We start from the raw sequence: 18,435 nt of genomic DNA on the forward strand, positions 1-18,435 counted from the left end.
CTTTGTGTGATCTGAAAGACTTTTGATTCATTTTTAGATGAGTTCATTTACAAAACACTATCTACAACGATGCTCCATGCAGAGGAATTTAACTGATAAACAAAATCTGAACGGAATGATACAACACAATCCAGATTAATAAAGACCAAATCATACTTTCAGATTTGCAAACTAACAGATTACAGTACAAAAATATTTGATGTCTTCATCTTCAATAAAAATTCATATGGGGGAAAGTAAAAGGGAATAAGTCAGAAAAAGTATCTAACAGAACCAGCCTCAAAAAAAAAAAGAAGAGAACCCATCTGCTGCTGGTGTTAAGATGGCAAAAAAGAGACACAAAAGTACATGTGATAGCTTAAAAAGAAAAGAAAGTTGGTATTGTGATCTGGAAATCATCAAAATGCGGAGTTTGTCATACATAAGGTTAAATATGACCAGGGGCAGGGCTAGAACATTTGATATGAATGGGCGGCAGAAAACTTTAGAAGTGTGGCAAAACACAACAGTGGAAGACCACCACAAATGCAGCGATAAAAAATGTGTATTTCTAACACTTATTAATGTCATTTCATTTAGAAATATGACTTACAATGCTTAAAAAAGCTTGTCTTGAAGATTTGTTCATCTTTGTAAATAATGATCTTAATATTAACCCTAAATTGGGGAGGCAAGTGTGGGGCAAAGCTTTTTGCTGGGATGGCAGTTGTCCCCCCCCCCCCCCCCCAGCTCCGCCCCTGCATGTGACAGAGGAATTTCAATTTTTGATTTTTTGTAATGGACATTCAATAAAGAGAAGATAAAATTCTGTTTCTCATGGAAACTCAGGCACTCAGACCTGTTGAAGAATTTAAAATGAACCTGTTGATGATGAAAAATGTCAACGGTCTAATATGAACTAGTTTGTATCAGAGGACGACAAATACAAAAACATCAGTCAAATTACAGAATAAAATGACTTCACTGGGGTTTCTTATAGCAACAAATATCAAAGACATGTTATCCAATAGGCTGCACGCTGGTGCAGTTGTTAGCGCTTTTGTCTCACAGTGAGAGGGCCCCTGTTCAGATCCTAGGTGGGACCTTTCTGTTTGGAGTTGGCATGTTCTCCTTGTGGATGCATGTGTTTTCTCCAGGCACTCCAGCTTCCTTCCTGTGGGATTGATTGTGTGCCCTGGACGATCTCCGGCAACCCCGTGACCCCGACAGGGATGTAGTGGGTTTAGAAGAAAAAATCCTATCCATTATTATTGCATTTAGGTGTGTGCATGAGGTGTGTTCATGACCAAACGGTTGTCCTGATGTTTTTCTCTAATTGAGGTTGTTTTATTTGCTAAAAATCTCATTGAAGTGAGAAATCTGGAGTTAGACAAATTGATGTTTTAGAAAAACTATTGCTTAAAGGGAACCTGGCTACAGTGCTTCAACTGTTCTATCTAGCATTGCCTCATGAGTCGTCTGACTTACATTTATTCTGGACTAATTGAAAATCTTCCGTTTGAGTGGCACACCTCTCCCTTGCTGGCTTGAATAAAATCGGCTTAAAAGGAATTAGAGGTAGTTAAAAGTTGTCAGACAAGACGGGGTCATTTACCTACTGTGTTGGAAAAAATGCAACTTTGAAGAAAGATTAAAGAAAAAAACCCAAAAAAGAGTGTGAGACAGGTGGGAACCAAAAAAGCATCAAAAACAGGAAAATAAGTAAAGAAAACACAAATTCGGGTTTTCAGGGAGGAGACAAGCAAACAAAGAAAAGGTTGTGAAATTTCACAAGAGAAACCTCTAGAATGTGCCCTGTAAGGTGTGATGAGTAATGCTGCTGTGGGTGGTGATTAGGAACTGAAATCAGAAAATACAAGGTGAAATTGAAAAGAAAAGACTAACAAAATAAAACAGGATATACAGGTAAAACCCTGAAAGCAGAAGAAAGGAAGAACAAAAGTCCTGCAGAGCCTGACAGGTTCTTGATAGATGACTCATTCTGTGACGACATAGTCTCTGCTTTCAGCTGAGACATTCCAGCCTTTAAAACCTTGAGTTATATTCTTTTATCATTTGAAACCGAGTGCTAACTTGTCTCTATAAGGCCTTTTAAAATGTGTAATATTTAATACATTTTAAAATATTTCAAATAAAAAATTAATAAAAAGAAAATAATTATAAGGACATCTAATTTTTTAGATGTCATGGTGATATAAAAATGGTGAAATGGACTTCAGAATCTGACATGAGCTGTTGTGAAGATATATAATCTATATATGTTTGAGGTTTGAGACTTGTAAACAATGTTAATTTTTTTATTCTTACTTTTTGGGAACAGGGCATCTCTGTCTAGTCTAAAGGTTAAATAGTGATCAAGAAATTGAAAGATTTTTAATCTCAATGGGACTTTCCTGGTTAAATAAAGGTTAAATAAAAGAATAAAGATAAATTAAATAAAAAAAGTATAAAAATAAAGGCTCTTCTTGTTATGCAGGAGCAATGCAGAAACATCAACAACCTGTTCTTGTGTCCACACAAACAGTTTAGAATATGGTTAAATGACAGTCTGCAACATTAAAATATTTATTTAACCATAAGTTTTAGAACTTGAGTTTAAACTGAAATTACATCTATAGACTTCAGACTTGACTTGAACTCAAATACAAAGACTTCAGACCCCACTGGGACCGATGGGGGACCTGTGAACACTTTTGTGTTCATGTCGTGATGAACACTTTGGTTTTGTTCTGCAGGTATAAACTTGACAAAATACATTTAAAATAAAAACATGAATCAATAAATTAATAGCAAAAACATTTATTTAGAAAAGTGGATAAATATAAAAGATTGACATAGCTGAGGATTAACTACATTAAAATGATGGGATCCTAACTGTGTAAAACAATCTGAAAGTGTCTTGATTACAGCAAGTATAGCGGCACAAGTTAACAATTGACAAAGGAAGCAGTTTGAAGGATTTCTTGATCATTGATTCCAACCAGATGGGGGATATTTTAGCTTTTTCTGAACTTTGAAAGAACTTGTTATTATCTGACATTACTATCTTTATGCATCATCATGATGCTTTGCGTCAACATAGCCACACATTCGTAAGTGCGCTTGGACGACTGCTCACTGGTATGAAAACAAATACAAACGTGTGTCCTCTCCATTGATAGAAACAACCTCACCTTAACTTTATCAGGTGGTGTCTGACTCTAAATTTGACCTCATCTCATTGCATGTATTATAGCTCTACACCTAAGAAGGAGCCTAAAAATCTGATTCTGCCACTTTGAGACTAAACCAATTTCTACAGAACTTATTGGTTTAAGGTCAGTTAGTGTGGCAAAAAGGCAATGCGTGTTATGAGAAATATATTTATAGGTTTTAGCGAGCTGAATGGCAGTTTAGCAACATTCCTAATGGGAAAAGTGTAAACAACCTAGTTGGTTACAACAATTTTATTTTATTGATTCTTTCTTTTTAGAGATACTTTGAACATGCGCACAGTTCCACTGCCTTTATGAAAACTCCTTCAGCAACATCTCATTCAGTAATTTGTATAACTTCAAAAACTGTTTCTTTGGGTTCTGCAAGAGGATTATTTAAAACGGGTCTGCAACCTGAGCCCCCTCTGGTTAAAGAAAAATAAAACGTGTGATGGTAAAGTAAAAAGTAGTGGGGGAAAATCAACTCAAACTTTATTTAACTTATTCACAAACAATAATGAAGGACAGTATTTATCACAACCCGAACAAAACATTTTGACAGATATTGTGCGCTGTGTACCACAGAAGATCAAATGGAGATCAGTAAGCACAACCAGAATTATAAGGTGATTTTTTTTTCTATGTAAGAGAACCTCATGGTTAAAGACATACAATAAGGGTAACTTAATTAGCTCTGATTTTTTTTAGTTAGATTTTTTACAAATTTCTGTTGAAGATGCACCACAAATAGTAAAATAAACAGTTTTTTTTTTCATATCACTGCTAACATTACACTACCTGGTTCTACATTTGTACATTTTGAAAGGAAGTCAAAGGAACATTTGTCAAAAGTTATAAACTTTTTTATATAAAAAATTAGTTATTTTATCCGTATATTTATTAATTATTGATGCCAAAAAAACAGTTCATTTATATGTAGTGACAATAGCATAAATACAAACTTTTTCTAAAGGGTGAAGTCAGACTTTGTGGTTCCCACTTGGTTGCAGACCCCTGATCTAAAACAAACTAAGTGAAGCGTTCTTTAAGGCCAGCAGGGGGCGTTGTTGAGTTACCCGTCCTCAGACACCGAGGGAGAAAACAGGCAGGGCAGGAATCCAGCAGACACACCGGCTGCTGCCGCCGCCGCTGCCGCTGCTGCCGCACTCTGCGGAGGAGACTGACTCCAACCGGACACGCTCCGCCTGCTGCGCAGACAAGTACGGGGCTAAGCTTTTCCAGTGCAGAACCGGAGTGTTTTCAGCAGTTTGGGAGCGTCAGCTGGAAGGAAAAGCTGTTCCGGGAGGACTGCAGCAGCTACGCAGGAACAGATTTGTCAAGACAAGAAGAGACCACAGAGAAGAACACTGTGAGTTGGATGAACCTCAAAACGCTGTTTTGTCTGGTCCACTCGGAATATTCTAAGCGTTTATAACAACAGATGACCTGAAGCTTTCTTTGTGGCGACAGGTGGAAAATTGCAGGTGAGCTTCAGCTCAGGCACGTGATCTGGTCTGTCTTTTTTGTTCTTCTTCAAATGTACAGTTTTTCTAATATTATCCAAAATACACTTAAGGAGAAAGTCATGTCATAATAGTCATTTTCATGATAGTTGTCATTAACTCAACCCTCATTAACTTTATGCTGGTTTTTTAGTGATTTATGTCATCTTAAAGGTAGAAAGAGGGTGAGAAAAAGCTCCCACAACAAGACTTAAGAAGAATGTATAAAAATAATGACACATAAAAATCAGAGATAATGAAACTAGAGATCAAGGTCAAGAAAAAAAAACAAAAGGTTGAATGTAATGCTGGAAGAATCTGGAGATTTTTCTGCTTTATAAATAAAGTTGGATTTGATTTGAATGTTCCCTACCTTTAGTTTTGGACCAGGTGATTATTTTAGAAGGACATAGAGGTCTGAACTCATGCAGGCTGGTTCTGACTCACTCTTAAAGGGTTTGGCTGTGTTCTGGGTTCTGCTCTGCAGCCTCTAGAGCTGATTATTTGAAGAAGGATGCCTAGAAAAATAAAAACTATAGCGGCAAACCCAGAGCAACCTTTTCATAACACAACAGAGGGCCTTCAGCCAGAGGTTTCATTGGATCTTGCCTCACACTAAAAGGATATCCCTCCTGCCCACAACTGCAACCACCTACAATGATCATAAAAAGAAGTAAAAAAGAAAAAAGAGCTTCTACAACTGTGGTGACAACAGCATTGCAGTGTTGAATGGTATGATAATAATAAACTTTATTTATAAAGTACTTTTCGAAATCGAGATTACAAAGTGCTGTACAATTAACATAAGACAAAATGTCAGGATGAGAAACTGTGTACAGTAAAATAAAACAAAGCACACGCACAAAACAGTGATAGCGGTTAAATCAATCAAATCACTAAAATCAATAGTATCATAAGTTTAACGCATAGACCAGTTTTCAGCATCAGTTTAGGAAAAGGATGCTTCTCATCTAGTAGTAGTAGTAAAAAAAGGTTCTTTGGAGATTTTCAAACCATAAAAGTCGTCCACATCCGTCATCACAGTGGCCCCTAGAGTATAGCCATCAAGAGTATTGTGGCTAATCATTTATTTTTTGAAAACTCTTTCAGCTTCTTAAAAATCTAAAGATAAAAGAGGACAACGTCTAAGTGGTTTCAGAACAGCCTTGGAATTATAGTTATAGCTCAGTTTCCTCAGGTTGAATAGATGAATGTCATCAGAACAACAACAGTACATAGGAGGCTTTTCATCCCAATGCTGCGTTCAGGCCTTTGTTCTAAAATGAGGGGTGTCAAATGCAGCACTGCAATGGAGCTGGACAAATACAGGGACCCCTTTTTGAGGCAACACGTAAGCATTGGGAACTTAGCCAATGCTGTTATTCACTTCATTTCAGGAAAGTGTATTTCTAAAGCTTTGAATATTCTAGAACTTATGTTTTCTTAAAGTGCTGCTTGAAAAAAAACACAAAAAAATCAAATCAAGATATTTTTTAAAGTAGAATTGACCTAAATAATTTTGCTTAGGCCAGATTTTTCTTAACTGTATTTTTATGGTATTAATAACAAACTACAAATAATTAGTTTTGATTTAGTGGTAACACTAGCATGCAATAATGTGACTGCCGTTTCAATGCTGCTGCGCACAATATAATGCATGGCAATGCTTGAGTGGTGTAATGGGCTGATAAAAAAAGGAAAAAGTCTCAAAATGTTGAATAATCTGTGGAAAAAGTCAGGACCTTTTTATTTCCAGCAGCTGCTGCTACCACCTGAGGGGAATAAGCTCCAAAAAGCTTGCTGAGCTGGATGGAGTTTGACAAATAAATACTCCCTGTTCCAAATTAGCCCTTGTGCCACCCAAGGCCCTTTAACATTGGGAGTTGGGTCATCTGGACCCCACAAGACAGTGCGCTGAACCTTTTTTCTTCAATGATTTGTGATCTTCACTGGTGTCCATGGATTACATGAAATCTTCTTCACCTTTATTCACCTTCTATCCTGGTAAGGAGAACACGTCAAAGTAAGGGTGGGGTCATAGGATAGCACAAGGGTTAAATGTCTCACACCGACTCCCTAGCCTTAATTCACACCTCCATAATGAAACATTGTGGTAAAGGTGTAATGCTGTGAAGCTTTTTTAGGAAGTAGTCAGACTGGACACATTTGATTTGCTTAAAATGAACTACAGTTCGTTTCCCCTGATGACCCAGAAAAAATTTTCATTCTGAAGACACCCAAGCAGACCCTGGTCCGACCAGGAACCGCTCTCGGATCCATCTGTTGAGTTGGTCTCGGTTCGTTTTTATTCGGACAGAGCTTCGGTTCAATCTAAGATTCCTCAGTCTGAATACAGTCCGTCCTCGGAGCGGAGCAACTGAACCAAATTGGCCACCGTAGCCGACAGAGTAGGAATGTAACAACAGATGACTTTGGACAAATATAAAGCAATTATTGTCGTGTTATCAAACAGAAAAAAAAGAGTCCAACTGTTCTTTTGTTAGAATGTGTATTATAAAACATTCAACGCTTCTTACATGCTTTTCTGTTTTGTTACATGGCACGTGTCCAACAGGTGATGTCATCCTAAAAGCTTCCTTGTTCCTTAACAGAATTCTCTTAAAATAATGCCACAACACCAAAATGAGACACAACAACTCACTGAAACATAATCAGAAGATTAAAGGCTCACCAAAGCTACTTTTAATGTGATACACATTGCTTCTCACTGTTTTCGCGACAAGCTATACATCATAAACTCTTATCAGCGTACCTTCTTAGCTGTCTTCTTGCCAGTAATCGCCCTACAGTGTGCCTCCACCAGACCAAAACAGTGAGTAAAAAGTGTTGTACCTGACGTTGATACAGACATTCAAAACTTGTAAGCGAAATATAAAGTTTGAATGAACTAAAAGCACAAGACTTGCATAATTTCTGCCTCTAGTTGCTTTACCCTGTCCTCATAGTTCCTGACCAATGACTGAAAAGATCTTTAGTCACATGGTTTTGTTTACAAGCTTTGGTCTGAACCAGGAAAGTCCCCTTGACAGCAGTTTGAATACAGACCAAACGCAAGGTTCAGGACTCAATCCGGACAAAATTTAGCGGATTGGGTCCAGACCAAACGGTTTTCCCAGTCTGAAACCACCTTTAGTCAGTGAGGTCCTGAAACCGAATGCAGTGAGTGTACATCCTCACCTTTTAGTTGTTTTTTTGAAGCATTACAAACCGTATTATGTAGTTTTAGTAAACTAGATAATGTTTGGTATAAAATATTGCTAAAAACAAATGATCATGCAAATCTTGACTGTTGGAGTTTGTTTACCCTCTGGAGGTAGTTGGTCCAGGTGGGTACACCTGATCGACGGGACGTTTGAAAGGAAAAACCATTTATGCAAATTCCCTTCTTACCCCTCCAGAGTTCCATCCTGTGCCGCCTGCTGCCTTTGCACTGATAAGTCGCTTTTAGTACAAAATGCATAATGTCCCCTGTAACAGTTGCAGCAGAGGTGCCCCCCCCCCCTTTATTATTTTTTTTAAGGAACACGGGTTTGTTGCAGTCTCTTACAGGATTGCATTGCTATGCCCGCAGCAATTTTAGTTTGTTTACATTTTCCAATAATGTTGTACATTAATACTTGTGTTTGAGCTTCCTTCAAAGAAAAATCATAATAATTGGCGACTGCACAGCTTCCATTGTAGTCTTGTGATGTTTGGGCAAAGAGAACTCCTTGTGTTGTTCAAAATTAGCAAGCGTGTGGGTCTGGTTAAGACAGTAAGTCAGGAGCTTTTTTTAAATATCAACTGAAAGGTTTTCTTTGCACAGGAGGGTGTGGTCATATTTATCATATGCTGATAAAAATTTGCTGTGTTGTGACCGTAAACTTTGTAATGTTTGTGTTTGCCTGGAGTGATATCCACACTCACCATAGCTACTGGATCCTGGATGAAAAGCGACATAACACAAAAGGAGCATTCCATTTTAGAAAGTAGTCAGCAATCCTCTTATGAATTCAAACTTACATGTTCTTAATAAAAAAATACTTTAATGTATACTTCAGTTTCTGCTCAAAACAGGATTTATTAGTTTATATCAGAGCAGTTCAAAAGAACCGTCTTGTTCAAGGGCATTTGAGAGATGCGCTCATGCTGCTTCCATCTTTTTCTTTTTACTCTCTTACCATGGCTACCACTTTTCATGTCACCGTTTTGATTAATCATTGGCCAACGATTGCCAATCATGATAAAGTGGTAAACATCCCAGCAAATAAAGAAGGAACTTTTGCTTTCTATTTTCCTTCTCCTAATGTTCTAAGACGACGGGTAAATACGCAGCGCTCTGATGATTATGGATTTAATGAACACACAGGTTTGTGATGCTAAATGAACATGTCTGGATAACAGTTTTTTAGCTTTCAGCAGGAAAGTGTGAAATCGTGTCTCTGATGAAAATGCAGTCAATCCAAAATTAGTCATGTTCATATCAAATTTTGACTTGAAGTCCCACTACAATAATCTTTTAAACTATCGTAAAAGTGTTCCCAGTGGTCTTTTAATTAATTATTTAATTATGATTATGCAGTTTTAGCCAAAATCAAAAACCTGTGTTGTTTTCTAGAACATAGTTTCTGCAGAACGGCAGTAGTTCTTTAAAAATGAGCTGTGGGTGGGACTGTTGGCGCGGAGTAAGCCTGCCCCCACTTCCCAGCCTCCCTTTGTTTTCATACTCTCCCATTAGCTTACAGCCCCTCACAACCCCAACGTAACATTACCGGTGCAGCAAAAATGCCGAACAATATCGGAGCTATCCAGCCGTACAGTTTTGAGCCAGATGCCAGCTCAATGAGGAAAACAAGGATGCACATGGATCTCTTTGTCTGCAAGTGGATGCATCAGAAGGGGGCGAAGCAGGGAGCTTGTTGCGTGCTGTTGTAGCTTCTTCGTCACACCTACAAGCTTTTTCCAACGGCCTTTTTTCATTTGTTTCTGATTCAGAATGATTTGAACAAAGGATCACTCAGAAATACAATTTTAAGATTACATTTATTTATATGTGTCCTCTGTCATGAGAAAAATGCCATAAGAACATGTTAAAAACACAATTATCACCAGAGTGGGTCTTTAAAGCTACTTTTATCAAAGTTTCTTCTTGATGGGAAGTGACACAGCTATTTCACAGAACGTAAAAAGGTGATGCACAGGAGACATTATTGCGAAAGAATCCCACATTCTCGCCATTTATTTACGTCTGACACAAAAGTGAAATGACTACCATTTGTTTTAATTGGGTGAATCAGGGTGCTAATGAAAAAGGAGGCCCCTGACATCAACCTGTCATGAAATTAGACCACCATCCTCTGGCCATTTTGAGGCCCCTCACTTCTTGGCTTTTGTTTAGTCATAGTGTGCTGGTACTACCATCTAAGCTCAGTTTGTGCTGCCCAGTCTCTCTCACTGCGTTATCTGTTTTATTGTCCTCATTCACTGGCCAGGCAGCACTTACATCAGCACATACCAAATGCTGCTTTGACACCGGCTTTCAGTCAGGAGTCAGTACTCTCAATAACTCATCTTTTATTATTTGGACTTTGAGAATTTTTCCCTCATAACGTGACAGATCCATCCTTTGAGAAACGTCTAAAAGATAAATAATTTTTTTTTTAATTTATCAAAGACGTTTTACGTCCAGAATACTGCTAAAATAAATCCCCTGTGTACTTATTTTGAAGGTATGTATTCCATTTTTTCCGGGCAGAAAATCATAAAAAGAAAATTATGACAAAGAAATAATTAACAGTACATAATGTGACTGTAGGAAATGAGTTATTCTGTCATCAGGATGGATATGAAGCGTCTTTTTTTTCTTACTTTATTGTGGCTTTTAGTATAAGTTGTATCTTTAAGACTAATTCTGTTGAAAAATGAGAAAAGCTCATCAATATTTAGAGCTTTATTTGGCCATTTTTAGACAGTCATTCCTCATTTCCTTTTAATCATTTGTGTCATTCAGCATTTTCTCAATATGCTGGTAGACGAGGTTTTCATTTGGGTTATAAGAAAGAAATTATCAGAGTTTTCATGACTGTCTGATGAACACGATGAACGTGGTTGTTCCCTTTTCGGCACGTCCCTTCAATGGTCGCCAAATCAGCTTTCACCAATATGCACATTTGGTTTGGCAGAGGTTTTTACTCCGAATATCCTTCCTGACACAACCCTGTATTTTTTCTTACCCGGGCTGGGGACCGACACAGGGAGGCCCAGACCAAGCGTGAGTGGTCTTGCCTAAGGACCCACACTGGATTCAGCTCATCATGCCTCCCGGGAAACAAACTCTGGCTTCCCATGCGCCAGTCCCACACGGAGCCTACTGAGCCATCCAACCGGCTAATACACATGAGAAACCTTACTTCTAAATAGTCTAACTCTTTAATGATTTGGAAGTAAGTAATACTGTTCAGGTATGGACAATGCTAGATTCTGATAATGTGGGAATGTTTAGCAAAAAAATAAGCACTGTACAGTTTAAAAAAAAAGTGTTTTATCCTAACCAAACACCATGCTGTTTCTAAAGCTAGTGAACATTTGAAAAAAAAAAAGATAAAACAATAAATGCCAATAAAAATGAAAATAGTTGTAGCTCTAAAAGCAAAACAAAGTGGATAAAGCATCAGTTTATTGTTCTGAGTATAGCCATTTGTTGAAAAGAAAGTGATTATCACCCTTATACGGACACTTAGTTACAGGAACAATCTGTTTTTGAAGTGTTGATGCGTAGATAGTGTCTGCTGCTCTTGCAATCTTATTATTCATGTTACACACACAACAGTTACAACTCACTGAAAGGGGAGCAAATGTGTGTTTACTTATCAAACATATAAAGCGCTCAATGTTGCTAGATGATTGCAAACACACAGTTTATTCTCCACAGAAGAACAATCAATCTTAGATATTCATCCGTAAAGCATCTTTTCTTTGGCAACTGGATAAGTCCAAAGAGCTTTCTGGAACAAGGATGGAGATTTTTACTTCCTTGACCATCCTAAAACAATAGTGATAAATGAGGAAGGGGCACTTGAATTTAATTAGCCATAAATAAAGGTGAAAACAGAATAATATATTCTTCTTGTGGTTTTTAAACTTTGATTATTTCATATCATGGTACCATTTCAAGGGTCTGGTGTTGATAGATCTGGTTTGGAGAAGGTAAATGTGAGGAGTTTGCACTTTGTGTTTTAGTTTGAAGGTTTGCCCTTCAAAAAGATAGGAGAAAAATTTTCTTCAGATGTTTTAATTTATACAAGCCGAATAATAATACCAACGTGATTTGAAAGATGAACTTACGGTAATAGTTTTGTTGTCAGTCAATCTGTTAGCAGAATTGTGATATAAACTATTTGGCAAGAGTTCCCCATTCCCTATGCACCAAATGTCTCCACGACTGACTTTGAACTATTTTTGGTATAAATTTAAATTTTGCTGCCCTACTGAGGAATTTAGATTTCATTAGTCTTCATTTGTTCTGAACATGTCAACACTCAGAGATAACAGCTGACGACAGCAGTCTACAATCAAAATATGCTCTGCCCCAATCGTTTCTGCTACTTGACACACATTGTGTTGTCAGATTTCCCCGGCATACAAAGCACAAAAATGTTTGTGTTCATTTACAAGATACATCGTCTGCTGATCCCTTTGAGGGAAGTTCTTGAATTTGTCCCGACCGTCTGTGTTGCAGCGTAGCACGGATGCAAACATTCCCAGTAATATCAATGCCATCTTAATGACCTCTTAAGCGATCTGCCTCCCCTCCCTGGCTGCAGAGCACGCTGGCACCAGCTTTGAAAGGGCAAAGGAAAATGCTTGAAGGGGGTTCACGGCAGTGATTGGCCTCTAATTGTTCTGTGCTGCAAAACGATTGGTTGGTTGAAATCTGCTGGCGGAGTGACAGGTTGGCACTCTCTCAGGAATTCAGATTATTTGGAGGTTGTGTTGTTTGTTTTTGTTTTGGCCCTGTTGAATCCCCTAATATGAAGAAAGTTTGCAGAAGCAAACTTGAATGTGAGGGAATGCGAGGAGGCAGAAAGGAAGGAGAGAACTGGCTCAGTGAGCACTAACCGGCTAGAGAAAACAGTCACGTACAGAATAAAGAACTTGAAGAAGACGAAAGTGTTCCTCTTTCCGTTTGTCTTCCAAGAACCATGCAACCATTCCATTTTAAGCAATGCCCAACGATATTTAGCTTCCCCAATTCTATAAATTAACAAAATGCACTTGAAACTTCAGTGTCTGGTTAGTAAATGGACGATAAACCCTCTTTTGTCTTTCCCACCATTGAGCCATGTTACCCCCCCCCCCCCACACACACACACACACACCATCCATTGCATTCTGAGGCTAGCTTAGATGTCTAGAGTCTGCATATAAAAACCCTGCTATAATAAGCCCTTGTCTGAGTGAGTGTCATGCTGCACAGTATCACTCAGGGCTTCGGCCTGCTTCTGTGTCTTAGTGAGACATTATCCCTGTTTACTTTCCATATACTGGTCGCTATGTTTTGCTCACCCCCTCTATTCGCTCAGCTGAGTCATGTGACTCTGTGGACACGGAGGGTGACCTCGGCTTCGCCGTCTCCCATGCAGAGTGGAACTCAATTTCAGTTGCACCCTGAATGACAAAAATGGGCCCTCTGAAACTCCTTTCTGGTTTTTTTTTTGCAAGTAAATGCTATTAATGCGGTTTTTAACATGCTTATTCTGATCTTGTTCACCTTTTAAGTTGGAATTTTCATTCCCCAAAGGCTGCATTGAGTCTAAACTCATCCTCGGCAGAGCCTCACAGTCTGTCTAAAAGGAGCAGAATGGGGTTACGCTCCTTCCTGCTGCTGCAAGGTGTCTACTGATGGGGTCAGCGGTTGTTGGATGAGGATCAACACAATTTAGGCTTCCAAGTAGCAGAATATTGGTTGCAAAAACACACGTTCAGGCATTGTTATTTTCTCAAAGTAATTAATTCTGTAAAGTCAAGTGGTAACCAGTCACTGAAGTCTCATTTTTGTGATGTTAAATATGTAAAAAAATGAATGGGAGTTGTGCAAAATGACTGAAAATACAAACAGTTCCTAAGCATGTGTCAAGTGCTTTTACTTTGCAGACAAGACTCTGACATGTCAAGTTTTAATGAAATGAAAAACTGATCATGTTTTTGATAAAACGAGTGGTTTAAATAAAAAAAAGTAAAACAAAATTATAGACCCTTTTTTTGTCATTTTACAAAAAAATCTTTTAACTCTAATGCATTTTAAATTTTGTTTTTTTTGTTGTACTTACAGCAGCATTTTTCTTTTTTCCAGCTCAACAGTTGTGACTTTGCATTAAATCGAACTTGACATTTGCTCCTGTTGTGTGACTGATTTGATTAGGCATGAAAGAAAGCTGGAGCTGAGTATTTACAGCTAATTCTGTCACAGTGCAGTTGCAAAAGGCAGACACAGAAGCACTGGCTATCTTCAAGTGAAAGGCTTGAAAGAGCACAGCTCTCAGCAGGGAATCAAAAAGACATGTGGTCAAAGGTTTAGTTAATGAGAGGAAGACTATTCACAGATTTTATGAATAAAGTTTTTAAATTGGGAATAAAAATAAAGTAATTAACATGTTTTTTGAACATTTTTGATCTTCATTCTGTTTCTTTTTCCGTCGTCTCCATTACCCCCCCCCCCTGCATCTTTTGTGCCTGTCGAATTTAAAAGGTCAAAGTTAGCCCACAGATGTAAACCTTTTGTATTTTATTATTTCACAGAGCGCAAAGGTCTAACATTTAATGTTATACAACAAAATGTATTTAGACCACTGGTACGTTTGCATTGGAAGTTCTATATTTTTTCTATCATAACATATTTTATGGTAGAATTATATTTTCTGTAGTTTTTTATACACCTGCATCCTCTGCAAAAGTGCTGCTTAAATATACATTAATGTCTAATTTTTAACCATATCTGCTATTTGGGCTTGTTTATTAGGTTATTTATATTCTTTGGTCTATTTGTTCTCAGATTTCCCACGGGATAAACTTGTGTCATGTGTTTTCACAGCTCCAGATGTTTGAGCTAAAAATCCTAATTTTATCTAAGTATTCTCTGAGAAATGTGTCGTTTCACCTTTCTTTGGGAGTAAATCCATCCTATCAACAATGTTAAATCAAATTTATAAATGCATCATCTCTTCTCACCGTTCAGACCGTTCAGTGTGGTTTCTGCAGCTCCTGGTAAATTTTTCACAGATTTTCTGTTGGCTGATCTGTCAGATGATACAGAACAAAACAAACAAACACGGCTGCAGGTGTGGGGGAGAAACAGAGGAACACCCCAAAGCCAAGACGTCATGTTGCCCCTCAGCCGTGTCAGACAGTCTGTGCTGTCAGAAATCTGTTCATAATCGAGACGGTGGTTTGTCTAAAGCGTGCTGCTGGCTTCTGCTCCAACTCTGCGTGTCTCACCATGCTGGATGTCTGTGGCTCAAGTTCAAACACTCTAAAAATATTTTATTCCCAAACTACTGTGACTTTTATGTGGTAGATAATGATCATTAGTGGGAGATTGCCTTTGCCATGGGGGAGCAAATCTCCCAAAGTCTTGGTCCAAAACAAGTCATTATGCTTTTCAAAGAAGTAACTCTTACCTAAATAGGCTTAACACAACGTGCTACATCACATGGAGCCTATCAATAGGAGGTGATGTTTTGTTTATTCCATCAACAGATTTCATTTCAATGCAAAGGATCTTGCTGGGAATCATTCTGGTAAAATTGAGATTGTTTTTAGTCTCAGCAGAGATTTTACCCAAAATAGAGTAAAGATTATAGAGTAATGTTTAATATACCCCCAGAGTTGACTATATAGGGATGAGAACAGTTAAGATGATGAAGCAGATTCCCTTCTGGCTGGCTAAACTGTCCACACATGCATCTTCTTGATTGTGTCAGTTTAAATCCCAGATCGCCGTCCTTATCTAATGTCTCAGTGGGAGACTGTTGGGGTCATGTCGGCCCAGCCGTTTTGTCCTGAGTGCTCTCCATCGCTGCTTTGTTATTGATTCTTCATTATGTATGTTGTCTGCTGCATTAATCCAATAGTAGCTGGAGACTGAGTCAAAGCAGAGCAAATGGGAAACCTGTGTATGGTAAATCTCAGCTTGGTAACAGAAACGCCTGCTCTACCAGATATCTTTTTTAGACTGTTGGAGGAGGATTGCCAGTTTTTTTTTTGATGAATTCGGTCGGCATCCTAGAAAAACATTTTCTTTGCCTGAACGTTTAACCTCAAGAGTTTTTCCCCAGGACCTGACCTGTTTCCTTGGCAATAAGACTGAAACCATGGAGGGGTCGTGGTATGGGAACCAGTGTTTGATTTGTTCTCAAGTGTGTTTGCGTGAAGTTCCTGTGTTTCCATTTTTTCTGTCAGTGGAATGTTACCTAGTAATTAACATGGCTCCACGCTGAATTTGATTTTAATTAAAACCTCGACTCATCCATCAGCCATTTTTGTGTCTGACTGCCTTGAAATGATCCGGAGTAATCTTTTCAGTTACCTAACATCATGTAGCTTTCTGATACAATTATACATACATTTCTTAGGCAAAAGCCACTTTTATCTAACTGAGTCAGGATTCAGAGTTGACTCTGGAGGATTTACAGTAACTATGGGCACAAAAGTCACAATAGTATAAATAAACTTGCTTTTCTTTGGTGTGACAGGACTCTATTGTTTCCAGGCATTTCTTGAAAAATGTGTGGCATTTGCTTAAGGTGTGTGCGTGGCACGGGCGAGACACAGTCGTTCCATGTCCCATTCTTGTGTCCATCCATCAGTCTGCCTTGTTTGAGTTGAGAGGTGAACAAGGCAGCCGCTGTTGTGCAGCGCAGCATCGGGCCTCTCGTGGATTGTTCTGGAAACGGTCTGTCGGAGTGCTCCCAGGGTGTGTTGGGTCAGGTGAGAGGCAGAGAGAAATACTGGTGCTTCATTTTGACAGCGACACTCCGGCCAGGCGTGAGCTCAGAGCCAGACAGGCCTGCTCGTTAAAATTCCTCAGCCTCAGAGCTCACATGCAGTCATACGAGGAATGCTGCAGGTGGATTAACACCCACTCTATTGATGTGAATTCTGATCAATAGCTGTCTTATACGGGGCTCTAATTTATGTGGATGGCAGTCACAAAACAAAAAGTTGGATGTGGGCTTACATGTGAATAAATTCCACAGGGAAATACAGGATATGAACTGGAGCTCAGATATGATCTTTTCAGAGATAATAGCTTGTAGGGTTGGCGGCATAGTTTAGATATACATCAGTGCATTCCATTAAATGAAAAAGAAACATATTTTATACTGAATTCTGTCATCTCCGCAGCACTTTTTACAGGTGTCAGTAAAGTCTAAGTGTTTATTTTGACATCTCTCTGTAATTTCTTCACACATTATGTTATGCTAAGTTGGAGATGTGACTGGCGGTCAGAGAACAGCTGACTGGAGGACACAGCAGGTCAGATGCTGATGAAGCAGAATCATGTCATGCACTCAGGGTTCGGGGCCCAGCAGGTGAATTTATATGCAGGTGGCACAGTGACTGCAGGCCTGCCAGAGCTCGTCAGAGTGCTGGACTCTAACTTCCCCATCTGTGTTTCTGTACACCTTCACTTCGAAAGGACAGACGTTGAACCACAGACACTCTGACTTATGTCATTCTGGCAATGTTTTTAGGAATGACGTGTGACCAAAACAACATCGTGGCAGAGAATGGTGCAGTAGAGAGCAGTCACGCTGCAGTGCTGTAGTCCATTCAACTCCTGGTGGTGCTGCAGTCAGAAGCTTTGAGCCCTTTTATCCTCCTTCTGCAGCCGTCTTTGATTAGGATGTTGCTGCAGCAAAAGAAGACAGTCAGAAAACAATGTCAAGAAGCTTATAGAAATAAGCATCTCGTGAGTCGAAGCTGAAATGCTACGCTGAGACGGACACCATGCCCGTCTTTCACGGTTAATTAAGTTCTTATTGCTGGTGGATGTATTCCACTCTGAACTCGTCACAGCTTAAGTTTGAAGCATCATTTCTTACTGTAGTGCAGAGTCCATTTTTTTGCACAATAGTGACTCTAAGTGTCTATTCTCCTACAGAGTCCCCCCATGAGTGCTCATTCTGATTACAAGGAGCTGTTGCCCTGATTGCTGTTCATCAGGCACGGTTCAGCTTTGAAGCAAGGTAAGTCTGTGCTCATAATCTGACTGAAAACTAAGTTTTATTGGATGGGACCAAATATGCTCCCATAATCCTGCTCACAGATGCATCTAAACAACCCAATTCATTATTCCATTTCTCTGTGTGCGTATTTAGATGTCAACCACGAGTGAAAATGTGACGGGGCGACCCCGGAGTACAGGCAAAGAAAAGACCTACAAAAAGGTGAAACTTCCAAACAAAAGTTTCTCTGTTCTCCGTTTTAATGTTACATCCCTCCCTGTTATAATGAACAGGAGCCTGTTCACATAACATTTTTGGTCAATGCTGCTATTTAGAGCCAACAACACCAAAAGGAATTCACTGGAGTGCTTAAAATGTCCTACTGCTGCTGCACATAATGTCCTGACCCGCGTAAGAGGCAGCTGCCAGAAACCAGTTGAGTGCTGTTTAAAAAAAAAAAGCAATAATTAGCTGTAAAGGGCAGTGTTTACAAAAATGTAGCCATGAGGCTAT

General features: G+C 38.9%; 1 protein-coding gene across 3 annotated transcripts in view; it reads left to right on the top strand.

Moving 5' to 3' along the window:
• The first annotated feature begins 4,301 nt into the window (after window positions 1–4,301).
• The window catches only part of LOC101163663 (phosphatidylinositol 4-phosphate 5-kinase type-1 beta), a 38,726-nt gene continuing 24,592 nt past the window's right edge, over window positions 4,302–18,435 (top strand). Inside the window, exons 1-3 of one of the 3 annotated variants that reach the window (XM_011479245.3) lie at window positions 4,302–4,678; window positions 17,859–17,943; window positions 18,076–18,144. In XM_011479245.3, the coding sequence (XP_011477547.1) occupies window positions 18,076–18,144 (69 nt within the window). In that variant the 5' untranslated portion in view covers window positions 4,302–4,678; window positions 17,859–17,943. Of the gene's footprint in view, window positions 4,679–10,929; window positions 11,140–17,858; window positions 17,944–18,075; window positions 18,145–18,435 lie in introns of those variants that run through there. The other 2 variants (XM_020705985.2, XM_020705986.2) reach the window with 2 other exon arrangements.

The sequence above is a fragment of the Oryzias latipes genome, chromosome 9, assembly GCF_002234675.1.
Source record: "Oryzias latipes chromosome 9, ASM223467v1".
NCBI classification, from domain to species: Eukaryota; Metazoa; Chordata; class Actinopteri; order Beloniformes; family Adrianichthyidae; genus Oryzias; species Oryzias latipes.